This window comes from Eretmochelys imbricata, chromosome 1, assembly GCF_965152235.1.
Source record: "Eretmochelys imbricata isolate rEreImb1 chromosome 1, rEreImb1.hap1, whole genome shotgun sequence".
Lineage (NCBI taxonomy): Eukaryota > Metazoa > Chordata > Testudines > Cheloniidae > Eretmochelys > Eretmochelys imbricata.
This window is the reverse complement of record NC_135572.1, coordinates 257,074,580-257,096,750: the sequence shown is the minus strand read 5'-3', so window position 1 is coordinate 257,096,750 and position 22,171 is coordinate 257,074,580. Positions and strand designations below refer to the sequence as shown.

The 22,171-nt window shown below is 43.1% G+C and overlaps 1 protein-coding gene across 2 annotated transcripts in view; it reads right to left on the bottom strand.

Moving 5' to 3' along the window:
- The window catches only part of TRIM24 (tripartite motif containing 24), a 139,470-nt gene extending 117,504 nt beyond the window's left edge, over positions 1–21,966 (bottom strand). The window contains exon 1 of one of the 2 annotated variants that reach the window (XR_013347313.1): positions 21,429–21,966. Coding sequence is in view for 1 of the 2 variants with exons in the window: in XM_077828263.1 (XP_077684389.1) it covers positions 21,429–21,795 (367 nt within the window). In the remaining variant the exon portion in view is untranslated. The remainder of the gene's footprint in view (positions 1–21,428) is intronic. The other variant, XM_077828263.1, reaches the window with a different exon arrangement.
- Positions 21,967–22,171: the final 205 nt, after the last annotated feature.

Sequence of the window (22,171 nt, the reverse complement as noted above, 5' to 3'; positions counted from 1 at the left end):
CAGGCCGTAAATGGGACCCAGTTTGGGAAGATTTTAATGAAGTACCTCTACCTGTGGGTAAGACAGGCATGTGTGCAAAACGCAAACAGTGCAACAAAGAAATGCAAGGCCTGGCTGCTTGAATAAAACAGCAGAATGAGAAGTGTTCCTTCTCAGGAGGAAGCTACGCTGAAGATATTCCTTTCATCATGTCTGAACATGCAGAATCTTCAGGTTGGTAAACTTTTATTTCATCCTTCTTCCTTAAGAACTGCCTGTCTTCCTTCTAGACTATTCCTGAATTCTCATGTTTGAGCAAACAATATAGTTGTTACTCTATGGTACTACCATTGTAGATAAAAAAACCAAACAGCTGAAATAGGCAGATCTTCCTTTTACAATTTCACCTTTAAAGTAGTACTGAGTATCAGTGAATGCAATGGGTAATACTAAATGAGCAGTATGGTAATAATAATTATTAAATAACTGCATGGACTTATTGTGTTTAGGAGAATCCATCCTCAACATACAGGATTCTGAACTATCCACATTCAAGATCACCATCATTTTCCATAGTTTCAGAGTTATCTGCCAATGCCAGTGTTTGAGTCACATCATCTACTTCACATAGCCACAGTATATCAACTGTAGCAAAAAGGAAAAAAAATAATCTCTATCATCCAGAAGCAACCATAGGTACATTTGTGATAAGAACCAGCAGATTATAAAAAGAGGAATTGATGAAAAAAATTGTCCAGTTTGCTTATTCAACAAACTCTCCTTTCCATATGATTGAGAACCCACATTAACATGGTTCAGTCATTAAGACCAGGATACAGTCCACCCAACAGAGCAGATGTCGCAGGCAAATTGCTGGATAAAGCGTATGAAAGAGAAATTGAGCAGTGTGCAAAAGGTCTAGAGGGTGACATGGTTAACCTGAGTCTTGATGGGTGGAGCAATGTCCACGATGATCCTGTTGTACATGCTTGTGCGACAATAGAAGAAGGGAATGTCTTCCTTACAGAAACAATTAATACAATCAGGAAACGCACACAGGAGCAGAATACTTACAAGTAGCAGCAGTTAAAGCTATAACAAACTGTGAAAAAAAATTAAAATGTCTAGTACGCAGCTTGGTCACAAACAATGCTGCAAATGTATCCAAGATGAGAAAAAATTTAGAAGAGTCCCAAGCTAATAACATATGGTTGCAGTGCTCAGTTGATGCACCTCCTAGCCAAAGACTTTAGTGTTCCAAAAATAAAGGCTAATGTTGAAATTGCAAAATACTTCTGTAACAACCACTTTACAGCAAATGCTCTCAAAAAAGTGGGAGGAACCAAGCTAACTCTCCCACACGACGTGCAATGGAACTCACTAGTGGACTGTTCTGAGCACTATATCAAGAACTGGCCTAATCTGATGACAGTTTGTGAACAAAATCTTGAAAAAAATAGATGGCACTGTCACAGCCAAAGTTCTCAACACTGGGCTTAAGAGAAATGTTGAACACGTGCTGAGTACCCTGAAGCCTATTTTTGTAGCCTTGAACAAAATGCAGGGAAATAGCTGTTTTATTGCTGATGCTATGGAAATTTGGAAGTAACTGAGTGAGATCTTAAAAAGAGAAATAGGCAATGACAGAGTTAAACTACAAGCATTAAAAAAATGAATGGGACAAGCACTATCTCGAGCTCATTTTCTTGCAAATATTCTCAATAGCCAGTACCAGGTCAAACCTTAACTGCTGAAGAAAAGGAGTTGGCTAGGACATGGACATCCAGCAATCATCCCTCCGTAATGCCAACTATAATAAACTTCAGAGCTAAGGGTGAACCATTCAAGAAATACGTTTGCTGATGATGTTTTAAAGAAAGTCACACCAGTGAACTGGTGGAAGTCACTTAAGCACTTGGATTCAGAGACTTTTGAAGTGATAATCTCACTTTTAACAGCAGCAGGTTCTTCTGCCAGTGTAGAAAGAATATTTTCTTCCTTTGGACTAATTCATTCCAAAATGAGAAATCGTTTGGGACCTGAAAAAGCAGGAAAGCTTGCTTTTCTTTTCCAGATTATGAACAAACAGGAAATGAAGGTGAAGACGACTGAGTTAGCTGCAGAAGCCAATATTTTAAGTTTCTCATGTTGACCTGGCTGACAGTCAATTTAATGTTTTTTTTTTTAATATTTCATCTCTATAAATATATCAGAGGGATAAATACCAGGGAGGGAGAGGAATTATTTAAGCTCAGTACTAATGGATATAAACCGACCATCAGGAAGTTTAGATTTGAAATTAGATGAAGGTTTCTAACCATCAGAGGAGTGAAGTTCTGGAACAGTCTTCCAAGGGGAGCAGTGGGGGCAAAAGATATCTGGCTTCAAGACTAAGCTTGATACGTTTATGGAGGGGGTGGTATGATGGGATAGACTAATTTTGTCAATTTATCTTTGACTATTAGCGGTAAATATACCCAATGGCCTGTGATGGGATGGGATCCGAGTTACTACAGAGAATTCTTTCCTGGGCGTCTGGCTGGTGAGTCTTGCCCACATCCTCAGGGTTTAGCTAATCACCATATTTGGGGTTGGAAAGGAATTTTCCTCCAGGGCAGATTGGCAGAGGTCCTGGGGGTTTTTCGCCTTCCTCTGCAGAATGGGGCACGGGTCACTTGCTGGAGGATTCTCTGTACCTTGAAGTCTTTAAACCACAATTTGAGGACTTCAGTAGCTCAGACATAGGTTAGGGGTTTGTTACAAGAGTGGGTTGGTGAGATTTTGTGGCCTGCGTTGTGCAGGAGGTCAGACTAGACCAGAGGTGGGCAAACAATGGCCCGCAGACCACATCCGGCCTGCAGGACTGTCCTGCCCAACCCCTGAGCTCCCAGCCAGGGAGGCTTATCCCCAAACCCTCCCCCGCTGTCCCCCCTCCACGCCCCCAGGACCCTGGCCCACCGCTCTTGCCGGGCAGCGCAGCGGTTTGGCTGGCTCTGGCATGGTAAGGGGGTGGGGAGCGGGGGTTCCAGGGCGGCAGTCAGGGGACGGGGGTGGTTGGATGGGTCGGGGGATTGGGAGAAGGGGGCAGTCAGGGGACAGGGCACAGGGGGTGGTTGGATAGGGCATGGGAGTCCCAGGGGGCCTGTCAGTGGTGTGGATAGGGGTTGGGGCACTCAGGGGACAGAGAGCGGGGGGAGGAGGGGGCCCCAGGAGGGGGCAGTCAGGGGACAAGGAGCAGTGGGGGGGGGGGTTGGATGGGTCAGGGATTCTGAGGGAGGCAATCGGGGGCGGGCAGGCTGTTTGGGGAGGCTCCATATAGTTTTGCAACCCCGACGTGGCCCTCGGGCCTAAAAGTTTGCTCACCCCTGGACTAGACAATCATAACGGTCCCTTCTGACCTTAAAGTCTGTGATTCTATGATTCAAATATTTTAATTAAAAACAATTTTAACAAAAACAAACCTGGATTTTAAAAAAATTTCAATGTTTAACTAAATTCAAAAATTCACATATAATATATATAAAACAAGCAAGTTTGCTGTTGAAAAAAAAAAAATCCAGAATACATAATGTTGTTTTAGTTCAACAGAATAATTTAAACGTCTGTCTGGTGATGTTCTCCTCCTAATACAGCATGGCAAGAAAATCCTCCAAATATTAATGATTAACCTGTTGAACTGGAGATAGCTCACTTTCCAATGACTTCATCAATATCTGCTTCAATTACCTTTGGTAATTGAAATAACCAAACAATCATTCATTTTCTGATATAGCTATAAAACTAATCTGAAAAGTTTTCAAAATAAATCACTTTAAAAAGTATAGTGTGTATCTTCTAAAAATGAAACCTATATTTATCTCTGAGTTGTGAAGAATATGTATTAAGTGTAACAAGAATGCACTTTTATGTAGAAATCCATGATTAAATCGAGTCTTCCTGACTAGTGATTTAAATCAATTTAATTTAAATCAAATCAACCCTGGTATTAATAAGTACATTGACTAAGATACACAGCAATGTGCCCTCCATGCCAGCTCACCAAAGTTTGAAAGTGGTACAAAAGACATGCTGGAATGAAAGGAGAGGAATCATGGGAATTTGTTACTGTGACCCCAAGTTCCAGAATTCCAACAGCTTCTGGTAGATATCCCACAATACACCATGAGAAAAATCCCAGAATGTACAGAACTCGGCAGCAAGACAGAGCACCTGTCTGGAATGCTGAGTGCTTAGACAGAAAAAAAAAAAGTTATTGCCATGTATATGCACTGATTTGGAGGTAAGTAAGTAAAAGCCAGCCATGTGGATGAAATTACTGCAAGATAGTTATTCCTCAAGTTAGCACGCACAAATCTAAATACACAGAAAACCTGTGTAGACAAGACATTAGCAATAAACAGTATTTTATGACACATTCGATGGGTCATTTTGAAGACTTTCACTTCATGTTTGCTTTTCAACATTAAACTGATATGGCAGGTACTTAGCAAATATACTTATCAAAAGGTATGTCCAATTAATCAACATCTCTTATTTAAAAGAAAAATATGCTGATGATAGAATAGCAAACTGTGACAACATAGTACCACCTATGTCATAAATATAAAGGGAAGGGTAAACCCCTTTGAAATCCCTCCTGGCCAGGGGAAAGCTCCTCTCACCTGTAAAGGGTAAAGAAGCTAAAGGTAACCTCGCTGGCACCTGACCAAAATGACCAATGAGGAGACAAGATACTTTCAAAAGCTGGGAGGAGGGAGAGAAACAAAGGGTCTGTGGGTCTGTCTATAGTCTGTCTTTGTCGGGGGATAGACCAAGAATGGAGTCTTAGAACTTTTAGTAAGTAATCTAGCTACGTATGTGTTAGATTATGATTTCTTTAAATGGCTGAGAAAAGAATTGTGCTGAATAGAATAACTATTTCTGTCTGTGTATCTTTTTTGTAACTTAAGGTTTTGCCTAGAGGGGTTCTCTATGTTTTTGAATCTAATTACCCTGTAAGATATCTACCATCCTGATTTTACAGGGGGGATTTCTTTATTTCTATTTACTTCTATTTTTATTAAAAGTCTCCTTGTAAGAAAACTGAACGCTTTTTCATTGTTCTCAGATCCAAGGGTTTGGGTCTGTGGTCACCTATGCAAATTGGTGAGGCTTTTTATCCAACATTTCCCAGGAAAGGGGGGGTGCAAGTGTTGGGAGGATTGTTCATTATTCTTAAGATCCAAGGGTCTGGTCTGTAGTCACCTAGGCAAATTGGTGAGGCTTTTTACCAAACCTTGTCCAGGAAGTGGGGTGCAAGGTTTTGGGAAGTATTTTGGGGGGAAGGACACGTCCAAACAGCTCTTCCCCAGTAACCAGTATTAGTTTGGTGGTGGTAGCGGACAGTCCAAGGACAACGGGGGGAATATTTTGTACCTTGGGGAAGTTTTGACCTAAGCTGGTGAAGATAAGCTTAGGAGGTTTTTCATGCAGGTCCCCACATCTGTACCCTAGAGTTCAAAGTGGGGGAGGAACCTTGACAACCTATCAATATAACTTCCTCTGGCATTAAACATTTCAGGGGGTCTCTGCCCAAATATTAAAAATCATTGAAATTACATACAAAAAAATTGAGTACATGTTTACTGCCAAGTTTTAAAGAAAGTTAAACCAGTTCATTGATTTGAGCTTCTTCTGCAGGTACAGGGAATATTTCCTTCATTTCAGTTTACTTGACTAGTTCAGTTCAATGACTAGTTCATTTGAAGTTAAGAAACAAGCTGGGCTTTGAGAAAGCAGGAAAAAAGTTCCTTCCAAACTATGAATAAAAACTAGGTGCAAGAGGATGAGCTCTGCTAGTTCTAAAGTCTTGAAAGACACTGTGACAAAAGCAAAGTCAGTTCAATATACTAACTACAAAAAAATAGTTCCTTTGTTCAATAAATCAGTTTTTTTAAATGCAAAACATTTTGATAAATATCTGTTTTTGTCTTCTGCATCAAGCACATTTAACACAGCTTTATTCAATAAAAAAGCTAGGTGATATTTTTGTTCATTTAGTTAAATTTGAATTTCCATTAAAATGGAGCCAGACCAAAAAAAAAAAATCGCAAGTAAAAAATTAATCTAGTAAATAAGAAATGCATCATTCATCATTTTCTAACATAAACTGCTTATATACACACATGTATAGATATAGAACAATTTCCTGATTAGTATAAAGAAGCACCAAATTTAATGTAAAGGCTATATTCAGTTGCAAATCAACATGTCCTAGTGATTACCAAACATCAAGAACCAACATTTTAATTATTTTCCTATAGAAAAGTACAAATGCAAAACATGGTTAAAATTGATTTAAATCAATCCATCCTGGTGCATGTCTCAAGGGAAACAATATTGCAATGTGATTGGTTACCAAGGCAGGACAATGAAATGGTGATAGTAATACTACCAGAGCCAGTAGTCTGTACCAGAAAAATCAGGCCACAGGGGAAGGATCCTACAGCATTAAATATAAATGCCCACAATATCCATACAAGGTAGGTAATTAAGAGCTAAAACAATCTCAAGTCATAATTTTGCCTTTTTTGTTCAATCATCACAGAAGTCTCTTTTTTTTTTAAATCTGAAGTTATTCACAACTTTCTTCCTCTGAAAAACATTTGTACAATTCAATTGAACACTGTCCAACTGATCAATGCAGTGTAAGTTTCAAACAGCATATTTCATTGAAATATTTGCCATTCATGATGTGTTCATTAGTTATATAAGATATCCTACCAGGGAAAAGCAAAAATACAGTATATTCCACTTCTTACCAACTTCTCAGTTCCCAGCAAAAAGTTGCCATTATCCAGCAGCTGACATTAAGCGATAAGGAACTATTTTTGAGCCCATGCATACCTGTATGGGTGTGGAAGAAGAATCCACTGAAATTGTAGAAGCTTGGCTACTGTCTAAGTTTCACTTCGCTACAAGGCAGAAAAAAAATTTAAAAAGTATAAACAAAAAGATGCTGTGTTACACTGTAAGAAGTAGAGCAAACTTAAATCTTGATATACTGCTAGTACTTACATGAGACATGGGGTGAAGCAGCACACAATTTTATGAACAAATCAAGTAGCCAAATTTAAAACAAAAACAAAAAATAATTTAAAATATGTCCAATGTTGCCTGCTTTTTATGATCTGTTACCTTTAGCTGTAAATCCTTCTCAATTTTGCATACAGCCTTGTAGCTATTGTCAACGTCACAATACTGGAATATCCTGCGGAAAATGTCCATTGCACATACCTGTTCTGGAAGCAAAGGGTCTTTAAGTTTGTTGTGTGACACATTACTCTCTTGTGGCTTTTCAGCCTGTGGGTGCTAAACAGACATGAGAATTTTGGCATCTGTGAGTCACCTCCTGTCTCCAGGTGACTCTCAAACTCAACAATGGCTTCAAATTCCTCTGTTAGATTACTGGGACAACACATTATCCACTAAGCCAGTATTTTCTGTGGATGATTCAAACCCTCTTTCTGAAACAGTTGTAAACAGTCTTGGAAAGAACAGCATCCATGACTCCTTAGCGAGATGCACTGCATCAATTAAAGGATATTTTGTTTTGTTTTGCAACATTCATTGCTTGTAGGTGTGGGTCAGAGAGGCAATGATGCACACATTCAGATAAGTGTGACTTCTGAAGTTCTTTATCACATACCATGTCCATCAACTGCATGCCTGACGTCGTGTTGGGAGGCAAAAATTTTAAACACATGTGACAGCTGTACATTAACAGCTGTCCTGCTCACTTAGTTAATCAACAGGCACATGTGACTATTTTGTAGGCATAGCTCCCTGTTCCAAGTCTTCAGCCACTCTTGAAATAAACTAGTCATGAAGGCATTGGCAGAGTTTCTGTAGCTCATGGGCAGCTCTGAATAATCTTTAAGGAAACAAAATAGGTGCTTCCTCTTTCCGATTCCCATATGAAGCAGTTTTTTCTGTCCCATCCATGTATGCACAACATAGCAATATAATGAGGTCCATGGCTTTTTTCCCCCCTCCTGCAAACTCTTCACCAAACCAAGGTCTCTGTCTAGAAAGCCAGGCAGAAGAGAGTAGACTTAGCAATGAAGAGGTCACATGGCTGGAACTGGACTAGAAAGCTGGCCAGGGTGTCTGCCCTCCAATGAGAGCTGCTGGAAAGTGAGTGGGTCTTGTTTCCTGCAGTGACCCTGACACTGAAGAACACAGGGTTGGCCTTTCCAACAACTAAGCCAGCCATCAGAGGAGTTGAACTCCTTTCCCTGAGCTGCTGCCAACTGAGCTGCTTTCTATTTCAATATCAGACTGGAAAAATCAAGCATTTTGGCCAGGTATATGCTGAAACCAGAGCCACAAGACTTCATTAATGTCACCTCCTTGCCATTGTGTTGCTACTTGAAGTCTTGGTTTGTGCTGCTCTCATGTTCCTATTAAAATGTCACTGCTATTCTTAACAATGCACAAAACAGATTTCAAGACACCAAGCTTCTCCGCTACTCACTCATGCTTAGCACCAGGCTCACACAGGGCCTCCAGAATCTTAACTTACTCAGTGACAGAGAGGTCCACATGTTTGGCAGCCATGACATTGCAGAAGAAGTGCTCTGCTGCCAAGGATGAGAGCCAGGAAATTGTTTACAGGTAGGACCTCTCTTCTAAAAAGTTAAGTGGTATTCCTGTTGCCAATATCTAAATCCCATGAATATCAAAGTCAGTGGTTTCAGAGTAACAACCGTGTTAGTCTGTCTTTGCAAAAAGAAAAGGAGTACTTGTGGCACCTTAGAGACTAACCAATTTATTTGAGCATGAGCTTTCGTGAGCTACAGCTCACTTCATCGGATGCATACCGTGGAAACTGCAGCAGACATTATATACACACAGAGACCATGAAACAATATCCCCTTCCATTATTATTATTAACAGCAGGAGAGTGAGTTTGTGGGGGGGGGGGTGCGGAGGGTGAGAAAACCTGGATTTGTGCTGGAAATGGCCCAACTTGATGATCACTTTAGATAAGCTATTACCAGCAGGACAGTGGGGTGGGAGGGGGTATTGTTTCATGGTCTCTGTGTGTATATAATGTCTACTGCAGTTTCCACGGTATGCATCAGATGAAGTGAGCTGTAGCTCACGAAAGCTCATGCTCAAATAAATTGGCAAATTGTTGCTATTAAGGGGAAGTTGTTAATATTGTGATTGCTAATATTGTGATTGCTATTAAGCAGAATCCACTGTAAAATGTTATCTGACTAAATTACACAGCATAAATGGCAAATTTTACAAACAAGTATACTATTAGAATTGAGCTTTCATAGTTTTTACTATCATGAAGTCTGAGTGTTCAGTTATGCATCAGAGGTTGTTCTTACAAGCAAGTCAAAATTCACTTCGGACTTAGATTAAATATTTCTGGGATTTCCCCTACCCCATTAGTAGCTCAGCTATAGTAAGCAATATCAACTTTATAGATGTACCATAATTGGAAAATTCCACCCATGTTATGGGAAATTCCATCCACAGCAGGTGGATGCAAACTCATGTATCCCCTTGGCTTTGAAAGAATTTTTCCAGTGTCCAACTCTAGGTTTTTAGCACATTGCATTAGGAAACACTGCTCTAAACCGTGCCTTGTCTTCGTTGAGGAGGTGGAGGGGGAAAGTGTGTTCTTAACTCAAGTTAGCTAATTTAAAGGTAAAATCCTAATGAGGATTAGGTAACTTGTAATCTTCACATAAATTAACTTGTGTTAAGACTACGAATGGTCTTGTCTTCTATCTTCACTAGGATTCTATCTCAAGTTAGTTAACTCACCTCTCCCTCGCTCATCCCCAGTGAAGACAAGGCCCATGAGGTAAGATATATTTCCTTAGTCTATGGCATCAAGAAGCATCACTACCAAGAGTGTAAAAACAAATCTGAAACTCATGACCACATGCCCCTCCGTTCAATATGCATCTCTTGCCTGAACAGAGACAATGGCATATGCTTATCTTTTAATTTTAAAAATAGCCTTGTCAATTATCGTGAGCTGCAAAGCTATGACATGTCTATATTTCTTTAACATTACTAACTGGTTAATAGGTGCATTCTTAATTCTGAGACAATACAAATTAAGGTTCTACAAAGTTGGTTTCTCATGCCATAGGAGACAAGGTCTCCACAAAAGGGGTAGAGTATCTAAAACATTTAGGACAGAGGACCCCCCCCCACTCCAAAATGTTTAGTGTCAGGTTAAGTTATGTAAATGGTTTCCAATTTTATTCTTGGTTATTCAACCCACTGTGGCTAAAGACTCAGCACCATGATGAACAAGGCATAGGTCACTTTTCAGTCAAAACATCAGTGTTCTAGACCAATGGTTCTCAAACTAGGGCCGCCGCTTGTTCAGGGAAAGCCCTCGACGGGACGGGATGGTTTTTTACTTGCCGTGTCCGCAGGTTCGGCCGATCGCGGCTCCCACTAGCCGCAGTTCGCCACTCCAGGCCAATGGGGGCTGCAGGAAGGGTGACCAGCACATCCCTCGGCCCTTGCCACTTCCGACAGCCCCCATTGGCCTGGTGCAGCAAACCATGGCCAGTGGGAGCTGTGATTGGGCCAGTTGTTTACCTGCCATGTCCGCAGGTTTGGCCATTCTGCCAGGGCCTTTCCCTGAACAACCGTCGGCCCTAGTTTGAGAACCACTGCTCTAGAGCGTGAAGCCTCACATGGCTTCAGAGTTAAAACATCTGAGCACCAACAAGAACAGAGTCAAGACTTAGGGCAGGGGCAAACATGACCATCCTCATCTGGAGGATGAGGCTCCTAGATAGATTAGGCTTTGTGAATTTCCCAAATTGGAAGCACAGAATTTAAAATGCCTTTCAGCATCTGTGATGATCAAGACTGACTGGGGCAGGAATGTAGTTACACACAGAGGTCAGTGGGGAAAAAAGGGCAACAGACCCACAGAAATATATAGAGGCTACACTTGAAGACATTTCCCTCCCCCTTTCAAAGTAGTACCTGCAGACATGTTAACTCAAATGCTGTTCTTATAATCACTTTTCCTTTTTGAAAAGTTAAGCTCACAAGAAGAAAGTACTTTTGTAATTTGTCTAACATTTGTGTTTTTGTCTCTTTAAATTTAAAAGGTATACAATCTATATTTAAGCTATTTCACAAGTAACATGACTCTGTCGATCAGAGACTTGACCATCGTGTGCATGAACTGTGCCCATGGACGGTGCCCACAGCATGCAAGGCATTATCAGGATAGAAATAATAATGTTATGTATTACTTTTATTCTAGCATTGTCCACAGTGTGCTAGGCACACACAATCCCTACCCCAGTGAGCTCACAGTTTAAGACAACAAGCAGCATATGAAAGGTGGGGGAGAGAAACAGAATCAAACATTTTCTTTTTAAAACAGAAACCAACAACTTCCAACTGCCCCAAATCAGCTGACCAAGAGCTGATCTACACTTAAAAGCTTAAAATCCACACCCCTGACTGCCATAACTATGCTGACCTACCCCCGATATAGATGGAGCTAGGTTAATGGAAGAATGTTTCCTTCAAGCTAGCTACTGTCGCTTAGGGAGATGGAATTCCTACAGCAATGGAAAAACCAATTCATCACTTTAGTCTGCATCTACATTACGGGGTTACACTGGCATAGCTATGGCACCGTATATATGCTGTTATAGTACCCGTAGTGTAGATATGACTTAAGTTCTTCCAGGAATCATGGCATCAAGAACTGGGTCCTGAGGAGGAATATGGGAGAGAGAATAATGGACTTTCAGATCAGCCCAGAAAGGGCATTCATTGCGTAAAGTGTAACATGCAAGGTGGTATGAAATAGTTGTGTAGCAGACACGCCGTCAAGGCTGGAATCATTGAGGGACTGGAGAGGCCTGAGAGAGGAGTGGGAGGAAAAAGATAATAAGGCAAGAGCTGATAAACAGGGAGGGGCAAAGTCACAAACAGCTTTGATGGCAAGGACAAGAAGCTCAATCACTGATGAAAACAAGAAGAATTACATGCAGCAATAAGCAAGTAAAGCCTGGTCTGCACTTAAAAGTTAGGTTGGCATTCCTACATCCGTCAGGGGATATGTCCATATCCCTGAATGACATACCTATGCTGACCTAGCACCCAATATAATCACAGCTATTTTGATGGAAGAATACTTCTGTCAATGTAGCTACCATCATCATTCACAGAAGTGGTGTTCCTATACTGACAGGAAAACCTCTTCCATTGGTGTAGGCTGCATCTACGCTACAGGGTTGCCAACATAGCTACAGCAACATAGCTTTGCTGGAATAGTTTGAGTATTTTAGCTGTTGTATTTTGAACATGTAAGGCAGTCTAGAGAGGATGTGACTGCAGTAGTCAACATAGGAAATGAGGGTCTGGACAAGAGTCTTAGCTGTGTGAATAAAGAAAAAAGAGTTAGGATGGTAAAGATTAATGAAAAAGTGACAAGATTTGGACATGGGTCGAATGCATGAAGGGAGACGGAGTAGTTCTTGGATCTCTCTTGTAAAGCACAAAATAGTCATGGTTAGCAATTACTTCTGGACAGCTTTCCAATGAAATATCAGACTGAAACCCTTACTGTGTCAAGTTTTCACTTAATCCAACTCAAGGAATTTAGCACATCTGTAAAAGTCAGTCTGGAGATTCTTGGACATTTGTACCCTTAGGAGCGTCCAAACTGGTCTTTACAAAGGTATGAAAAGCTTTTGAAATTCTAGTGTAGACAAGCCAACTGACAAAGGCCAAATCCTGGCCTCAGTTACATATGAGAATACTGATATTAATAGTATTTCATAGATATAGGTGAAGGCAAAATTTTGCCACGTATTTCCAATCACATCCACAACATACAGGTCCATTATCTAGAACAGTAGTTCTCAAACTGTGGATCAGGACCCCAAAGTGGGTTCATTTTAATGGGGTGGTCAGGATCAGGATTAGACTCGCGGGGGTCCGGGGCTGAAGCTGAAGCCTGAGCTCCTGCCACTCTGGGCGGAAGCCAAAGCCTGAGGGTTTCAGCCCAGAGAAGCGGGGCTTGGGCTTCACCCCCACTCCCTGGCCTGGGGTCATGTAGTAATTTTTGTTGTCAGAAGGGGGTCGTGTTGCAATGAAGTTTGAGAACTGCTGACCTAGAAAGAGGATTCATTTGCAAAATCTATTCTGTCTCCAAATTGGCAATAATGGAAAATTCAAGAGTGAAACAAAGATGTTTCAAGCTTACATGGCAAGAAATAAATGGTTCTGAAATTTTGTTGTGAAAAAAGTATGTTCACTCATGTGGTTATCAGATGCCTCAATTTAAAAAAAATGCACAAAAACAGATAAATGCTTCTGCACTCCCTCCACCCTGGAAGTTATCCTTGAATTAAACAGAGGTTATTACTCAGCTGGCCTTTGGGGCATCACTCAAAATACACATTCATGCAAAAAGAAAATTTCTAAAAAAATCATCTTATACTCAGTGATCAAACCTCAGTTTGCAAGCATACACTCAGTGTTCAAAAACCAATAAATTAAGTGAATTTTTATTTTCCAAAAATTCAATCAGGCCCAGATGTCCAAGAGCAATGATAACTGGTCATATACTAAACTCAGTTTTGGGAGCACCAAAACCTAAGTTTTAGGAGCACACTCTTGCAGCAATATTCGTAACCCATATGACTCTATGTCAAACTCAAAATCACCACAACGGCCACATGAGGACTAGTATATTGGCCTGAGGGGCCGCATACAATGATACAGAAGTATAGTCAAAAATGAAAAAAATGAAGAGTAATATAGAATGCTATAAAAAGTCAATGTTTTAATTTTTTTTAAAACTAATGTGAAGAGGGGTTTCTATAAAATATAAATACCTGTAACTATCCCTTATCTGGTCAGAAACACTGATGATGATCTACACTAACAGTCTATCAACACAGCTGTCATGGCAGGAACTTTTTAAAGTAACTACTCATACAAAATACATTGCCACTTTTAACATTCTTCCCAACTACTCCCAGCAAAGAATCATACATGCTGAACTTCATACCTCAGACTGCTCGTCTAGTCCATGAGGCCCCGCCTCTTCCCTCCCTTTCCCACCCCCATTCCAACCCCTTCCCCAAAACCCCGCCCCAACTCTTCTCCACCTCCTCCCTGCTCTCCCCGCCCCTCCAATCCCTCTTGGAAAGTCCTAAGCACTGGGAGGTAAGTGGAGGAACGGGGACGTGGCGGGGGGGATAAGACAGCCTACCAGGAAACTTTCAGGGCCTGGTGAATTGCCTTTACTATATATAAATTAAATTAACCTGACCTAATGATCTTGTCCTATGAGTGAAGTTTTTGTGCTATGGTTTATACACATGCAGGCATTCTGAGACTTACTCTTCGACAGTCTAAACTTTAGGAACAAAATATAAGATATCACAGACTCAGATTTTGTTCACTGAAAAAAAAAAAATCAGATTTGAATGGTGTAAAGAGGCTTACAGCACAACATAAACCAAATCTTTTTGAATTCTAACAAGCTCTTGAGCTTAAGGAAAATTGCAGTAATGAGTTCTACTGGTTAAATAAGTGGTTATACAGTTTTACACAACACATAACAGTTTTTTCCATATTCATAGATTCATATGTTCTAAGGACAGGATCATTGTGATCATCAAGTCTGACCTCCCGTGTAACACAGGCCACAGAAATGCCGCACAAATAATTCCTAGAATATATTAATGTGTATCGCCTTTCAATTTCATTTCGTGTTCTTTTGTTTTTATACAGATGCTATGCAAACAACCAATGCTAGATTATGACTAAGGCTACATTTTAGTCACGGGTATTTTTAGTAAAAGTAATGGACGGGCCATGGGCCGTAAACAAAAATTTACGGCCTGTGACCTGTCCATGACTTTTACTATATACCCTTAACTGTCCATCAGTCCAGATTGTACCCTGGGTAATGCCACAGTCATACATACATTGCCCTCTTCAGAAAACAGTCTTGCAGCATTACACCTTGCACTGTAAGCCTGCTTCAAAGGTATGCATTCAAACCTACCCATAAACCCATATTTATGCCATACTTGTTTATGATTGATAGAATCCTCCACAAATTCCACTTTATTGCCAGACCTTACAGACCTTTTCACCTAGCTTCATACTAGGTTTGCAAGACAGAGGCATCTGTACCAAGCAGACCCAATATAGATAACCATCCATAATTCCATACCTGGTCGTTTGCAAACTTCATAAGCCTCAACAAATCTTATTTTCTGACATACACAAAGAACAGAAGTTACAATAATTTGACTAGTAAGTTTCCACAGTAAAACTTAGCATTTGTACAGGACAAAGGTGATTTTTTTTTATTTTTATTTTTTTAAAAACAGAATGTACTGAGCTGAAGGACATTACATAGATAAGAGGAAGTTATCAGTACAATGAACACACAAAATGTACTGCCAAGTCGTCCCTACATTGGTAAGAGGTGAAAGGCCTGGCCAGCATACATGGTTAGTGGTAACAGAAAAGAAACAAAAGAGAAATTGCATGGGCAGAAAAATGTATGTAAACTGAAGCTTGCACGTGGTACAGTATTGTATTTGCTATGTAAGACAATGCTTAATGTTGACTGGATGATCATATAATCCGGAATGGTATAGATGTTAGAATGTAAAGGGAAATTTCTTGTGACCCACATATGCCCCAGGAGAAGGTAGCTGATCAATTTATTTTTCTGTGTAGCTATCATTCATTGCTTTTATAGAAATTGCAACTGCAAGGCCATGTTTTTGGTTCAAACAAAGGTCTGAATTAATAAACCTGAGTGTCTTGGCCCCAAGCTCACCCAACATTAGTACAGTTTCATTCCATATGTGGTATAATCACCACTGCAGCACCAGCATTACATATAACTAGCTCCATAAGCAGTAGTTTTCATCCTAGGTGTAGGCATAATGCATTATGGAACTCTGGTTCAATTTGGTCAAGAGTTCTCTCATGTCACAATGGACCCAAACTACAAGGCAATAAGTGTGGAAAGGAGATACCTTGTATTCTCCATAAGTTAAGCAGGGATTCAACTTCTTTGTGAAGTGGGTATGATGAGTCATCCCTGAGCCGGTGAGTATTCTGAGGTAATTACCTGCAAGTCCTCTGAAAGGCCCATGCTAATGAACCAGGGCCCAGCCAATCCACAAGCAAGGGCCTAACCTTGGGAGACCCCAAAACAAGGTATATAGGCTCCTTAGGAAACAAGCCACTCCAGCCTGCAAAACATTGCTACCTTAAGTGACAGGATCCCCGGGGGATACAACTTTTAAGGAGGCACAGCGGTACCCCAGTTCCCTCTCCAATATGGGCTGTCTCTCACAATACTTTCCTAGTGACAAGCAGTAAACCCCTCTAGGCACTGTGATCACTCAGCACAACAGCATGTGGAGCCCCACCAGATAGATAGCATGAATGCTCCCAGAGACACTCGCAAATCACACCAGCCAATGTCCCCCACTTCCAGCCTTGCACCCTAGAGCTGTACCATCTTGCCCTGGTCTGAAGCCTAACCAGTGCAAGTTTATTACCTAGTCCACCCCTCCCTCAATGTGGAGAGGACATACACAAGCCTTTGGGAAATCTCAGCTCAGTTTACAAGCACTTCAGCCAAAATACACTGTTTTAGGTAAATATAAAACAGAATTATTAACTACAGAAAGATAGATTTTAAGTGATTATAAGTAGTAGGCATAAAAGGTCAGAGATCGTTACCAAGAAAATAAAAAGGTAAACACACAGTCTAAATCTTAAACCTTATTAGTTCAAGCAGTTTTCTCACCCCACTAGAAGTTACAGTACTTAATACACAGGCTTCTCTCTCTCTATCCTGGGGCCAGTCACCACAGTTGAAGTCCATCTTTTCAGCATTCTTGTTGCTTCCAGCACAGGTGGGGGAGGAGAAAGGCCAAGGCAAGATGTCACTGTCCCTTATTTTATATCCTCAGTTTACATGCCTGGAAAATACTAGCCCAGACACGTCCTGTGGGCTTTGCCGAGTCACAACGTTGAGCAGTCCCCCAGTATAGTCTTGTGCAACTGAGTCCTAGAGTTGGTGCTAGCACAATTGTCATTGAATTGTAAATCCCTTGATTACAACTCCCCTGCTGATTAATGGTCATTGAACACCTTCCTGGGCGTGGTTTGCCTTCTTTGTCTGTCATTAGGAAACTTGTAACACATTTCAGTAACAACCATACAGCAAAATGTCATAACTTAATATTTACTCATGATATACTTTTTTTTTTTTTGGACAGAACAATGGGTTTCAGCAGATCATGACTCTTCATATGACATCTTATGTGACATGCTTCGTATGAAATATATCATAATTACATAACAGGAGTAAATATGGGGGTTCCAAGGTGCTGCTTTGACTACAGAGTGCCACATCTTCCCAGGATTCCCAGCTGCCTGGTAGTTCTGACAGACTGCTCCACAGATTGTGCCTGTTCCTTCCCCAGCCTGCACTGGCACCCAGGCTAGCCTTACAGTGGAGGGAAAAAAGCAACCGTAACCAAATCTTTAAACTATAGTTGCAGCCATCACTTCCACAATCATAAAAAAAAAAAAAAAAAAAGGGTAAGAACAGAAGTGTTCAATCTACTCTTTCCATTTTATTCATTTTATTCTACCATACCTCCCCTCCTATTCAAGTAATCTCTGAACAGTCTTATCTGTCTCTGACTATAGACCTCTTCTATATTTAACTTGTCAGTTTGGATTCACATTTCATTTGGGCTGTTTGCGCTCATGACCTCAAAACTCAAGAGACTTCACCAACAAAAGATGATTATATGGCCTAACCCCACTGTCATGGTTACACGGCTGACTGCAACTCTATCCCCTTTCTAGTCTCCGAGTGCAACACCTCATGTGTCAGGCCACATGCCTTTACCTCTTCTGGGTGGAACTCTGCAATCCTTCCACTCCTAAGCCAGTCCATGGACTAGAACAACCTATGTATCAACAATGCTTACCCAATAAGTTTGACTGGGGTCAGCCCATGCCAAAGTCTAATGCCTTTAGCGTATGTAGTGACCAAACCACCTTCTTAAAACCAAAGCGTTTATTTCACAGTAGAAACGAAACTTCCAGAGAAAAAGAATTTTAAAACAAGTCGACGTGCAAGTCTATCTTATCTAAAAGCTCACCATCCCCTTATGGGTTCAAATTTTAAAAATACAAGATGGGGGGAGGGATAGCTCAGTGGTTTGAGCACTGGCCTGCTAAACCCAGGGTTGTGAGTTCAATCCTTGAGGGGGCCATTTAGGGATCCTGGGGCAGAAATTGGGGATTGGTCCTGCTTTGAGCAGGGGGTTGGACTAGATAAACTCCTGAGGTCCCTTCCAACCCTAATATTCTATGATTCTGTGTCAGGTAATCACTGATTAATAATGATCAACACAGCAAAGCACAGATCGGAAAGTTATACATACCAAACCAGACTGGATAAGTGATTTCACAGCTCGATTCACTCGCAACTAACACCCAGAAACTCTCCCCTTTATATGCAATGTGTGTTTACAGAAAACGAGAACGAAAACACATTGACCTACAGAGCTCTTTTCACTGTATCTGGTCTATCTAATTGATAAGCTAAAGACTCATAGAATCATAGAATATCAGGGTTGGAAGGGACCCCTGAAGGTCATCTAGTCCAACCCCCTGCTCGAAGCAGGACCAATTCCCAGTTAAATCATCCCAGCCAGGGCTTTGTCAAGCCTGACCTTAAAAACTTCCAAGGAAGGAGATTCCACCACCTCCCTAGGCAACGCATTCCAGTGTTTCACCACCCTCTTAGTGAAAAAGTTTTTCCTAATATCCAATCTAAACCTCCCCCACTGCAACTTGAGGCCATTACTCCTCGTTCTGTCATCTGCTACCATTGAGAACAGTCTAGAGCCATCCTCTTTGGAACCCCCTTTCAGGTAGTTGAAAGCAGCTATCAAATCCCCCCTCATTCTTCTCTTCTGCAGGCTAAACAATCCCAGCTCCCTCAGCCTCTCCTCATAAGTCATGTGTTCTAGACCCCTAATCATTTTTGACATGTAACCAAGTCATTGACAAAAAAACAGGAGTACTTGTGGCACCTTAGAGACTAACAAATTTATTAGAGCACAAGTTTTTGTGGGCTACAGCCCACTTCATCGGATGCATTGAATGAAACATATAGTAAGGAGATATATATATACACATACAGAGAAGGTGGAATTTGCCATACAAACTCTATGACATTGACAGAAAACATCTGTAAGTAGTTCCTGAAAATGAGCAATTGGGAGAGAAGTTTAACTTATCACAGAGAACATCTGCCCCTCAGTAACAAGCAGTCCCTTTCTTGTGGTTCCACCTAGTTTTGCGGGTTGGCTAGGAGGAAGTAAAATATTCAGAGCTAGTAGTTCTAACCTTGCCCCTTAACAATCCTTGTTTGCGGAGGGATGGCTTATGCTGAGCTATTCTATTCCCTTCCTCCCTTTTCAAACTGTGGGTCGTGACCCAGTACTGAGTCACAGAATGCAAGGCACTGGGTCGGAGGCGGCTCTGGTCAGCACCGTCAACTGAGCCATTAAAAGTTCCACTGGCAGTGCTGCCCGGCTAAAGCAGGCTAGTCCCTACCTGATATGACATCGCGCTGCACCCTGGAAGTGGCCAGCAGCAGGTCCGGCTCTTAGGCAGGGGGGCCACGGTTCCTGGCCAACGGGAACTGGGGGGGGGGGGGGGCGCGGCGGAGGGGAGGCCTGTGGGCGAGAGTCATGCAGAGCTGCTCGTGCTCCTCCACCTAGGAGCTGGACCTGCTGCTGGCTGCTTCTGGGGTACAGCGTGGTCCATGGTACCAGGACAGACAGGAAGCCTGCCTTAGTACCCCCACTGTGCCACCTGAGATAAGCCCATGCCCCAATCCCCTGCCCCAGCCCTGAGCACCCCCCCAAACCCAGAGCCCCTTCCTGTACCCCAAACCCTCATTCCCAGCTCCACCCCAACCCTCTGCCCTAGCCCTGAGCCCCTCCCACACCCTAACTCCCTCATCCCCAGCTCCATTGGGTTCTGGGCATCAACAATTTTCTTCAACTGGGTTGACAGAAAGAGTTTGAAAACCATTGTCCTGTTGAACTAAGTTTAGTCATAGAGTAAACATCCCAATAATAGGTCTACCTACATTATTAAGAGCAGCTTATTTTGTTACACCTTCTTTTTCCCCATTAAATATATCAACTTCACTCATTCCCATACTATGCTGCTTGTTTGAGGTTTTCTTCAGGATGAATTTATGTATAAGAAAGGGGATCAAGAAATTTTTAAACTGTTTTCCCTGTTTTTTGATAAACTACTGGCATAGTACTAGATTTCTGCTACTATGCATCTATTTTCTAGAAATATACCAGACATCAGATAGATCTTTACAATGAAAAGCACATTCCATTACAGACTTCATCTTGGTGCAAACAAGATCACACCTATAAACGGTGTAAAAAAATCCATCTGGGGCTGCTTAACAGCTTGCTCTTAAAATGATTAAAACAGCTAAACTTCGGAACACAACTTTCTCACCACCAAATGAAAGTTCTTTTCTCCCTACCACAAGCCCTTCTCAGTTATCTTTTACAGTACTGAGCAAGTCAAATCTCTTCAACGTGCAAAAGTGAGCAGTAAGAAGATGCAAAACCACCAACAAATCCACATCACAAACTGCACTGTTCGGCTTTCTCGCCTTCTGTTTAGCACATGCAACTTGTCACAGATGATAACGGGTGTGGCTCCAAAAGGAAATAATAGAAGCTCCTTCCAAGAACCAGAGCTAGATCTAGAGAGTGAAGTGCCGGAGAACACCATGCGGAGAATAATCCAGCAGCGTGAGGGGGGGTGGAAGATGTAGATGGTATCAGAGAGTTTGCTCCGTCTCTCGTTTCTGACACAGGACGCACCGCAATAACAGCGGCAATTAGGAGACCCCCGACAGAAGAGTGGTAGTTAACAGAAGAATCCCAAGCCCCCACTTGCTCCTGGAAGAAGTTGCCTGCAGAGCACACACAGCAGAGGGGCCGGGCTCCCTTTCAATATCAAACTCCCCCCCCCACCCCCCGCCATTCCCGCATCGCGACATGACCCAGGCACTCACTCACCCCCGTGACCAGTTCATCCCTACACAACAGCCACGGTGGGAGCGGCCAGAGACCCCGGGCCTCTCCCGCTGCCCGCCAATGGGCGGCGACCCACACGAGCACCTGCCCTCCCCTTCCAAAGGGGGGCCGCCGCGGTCCCTGACAGAGCGATGGCAAGAGCGGCGCCTCTCGGCTTCCAGCGGCGACGGGCTCCTCGCCCTCCAGCTCCTCTAGCGAGGAGCCCGGCCTGGGGTGGGAGGCGGACCGAAGGGCACTTACCCGGCGTGCAGTGCAGGGGCGAGGTCGGCGAAGGGACGGGCGAGGAGGGGGACGCCGGCGGCTGCAGCTCCTTGGGGGTGCCCGGGCCGGGGGACGGGGCGGCGGGGGGCAGCATGAGGTAGCGGTCGGGCTGTGGCAGGCAGCGCAGGCAGAACGAGTGCAGGCAGGGCAGCAGCTTGGGCCGCCGGCTCTGGATGTGCTGCGCGCACACGGCGCAGGTGTCCAACAGGTTGAGCTGGGCCGCCTCCCCGCCGCGCTCCGCAGGGCCCTGCCGGCTCTCGGCCTCGTTCTCCCCGCTCAGCGCCGCGGCCCCCGCTCGATCCGCCGGCCAGGCCCCCGCCGCCACCGAGACCGCCGCCGCCTCCATTGTCCTTGCGCCGCCCGGCGCCTCCCGCCCCGGGGGGTGTGGGGAACGCGACTCCACCGGCCGATCCCCGGGCCGCGCCGCGCCGCCAACGAGCGGACCCTGCCCCCTCCGCGGCGTTTGTTATCCTCGGAGGTTGCAACTGCACCCGCGCGGCACGGCCAACGGCCAGCCGGGCCCCGCCCCCTCCTCGGAGATGGGTCTCCCCGTCGCCCCGCCCCCTTATTGCACATAGATTCCGCCCCGCTCCTCCCCCTGGCTCCTCCCTTTCCCCTGTCACCGCGCACTGGAGACCCCGCCCACCCCCGTATAGCTCCACCCCCAACACCGCCCGCTCTGCACACGGACTCCCACCCTCGCCCCTGCTCCACTCACGCAA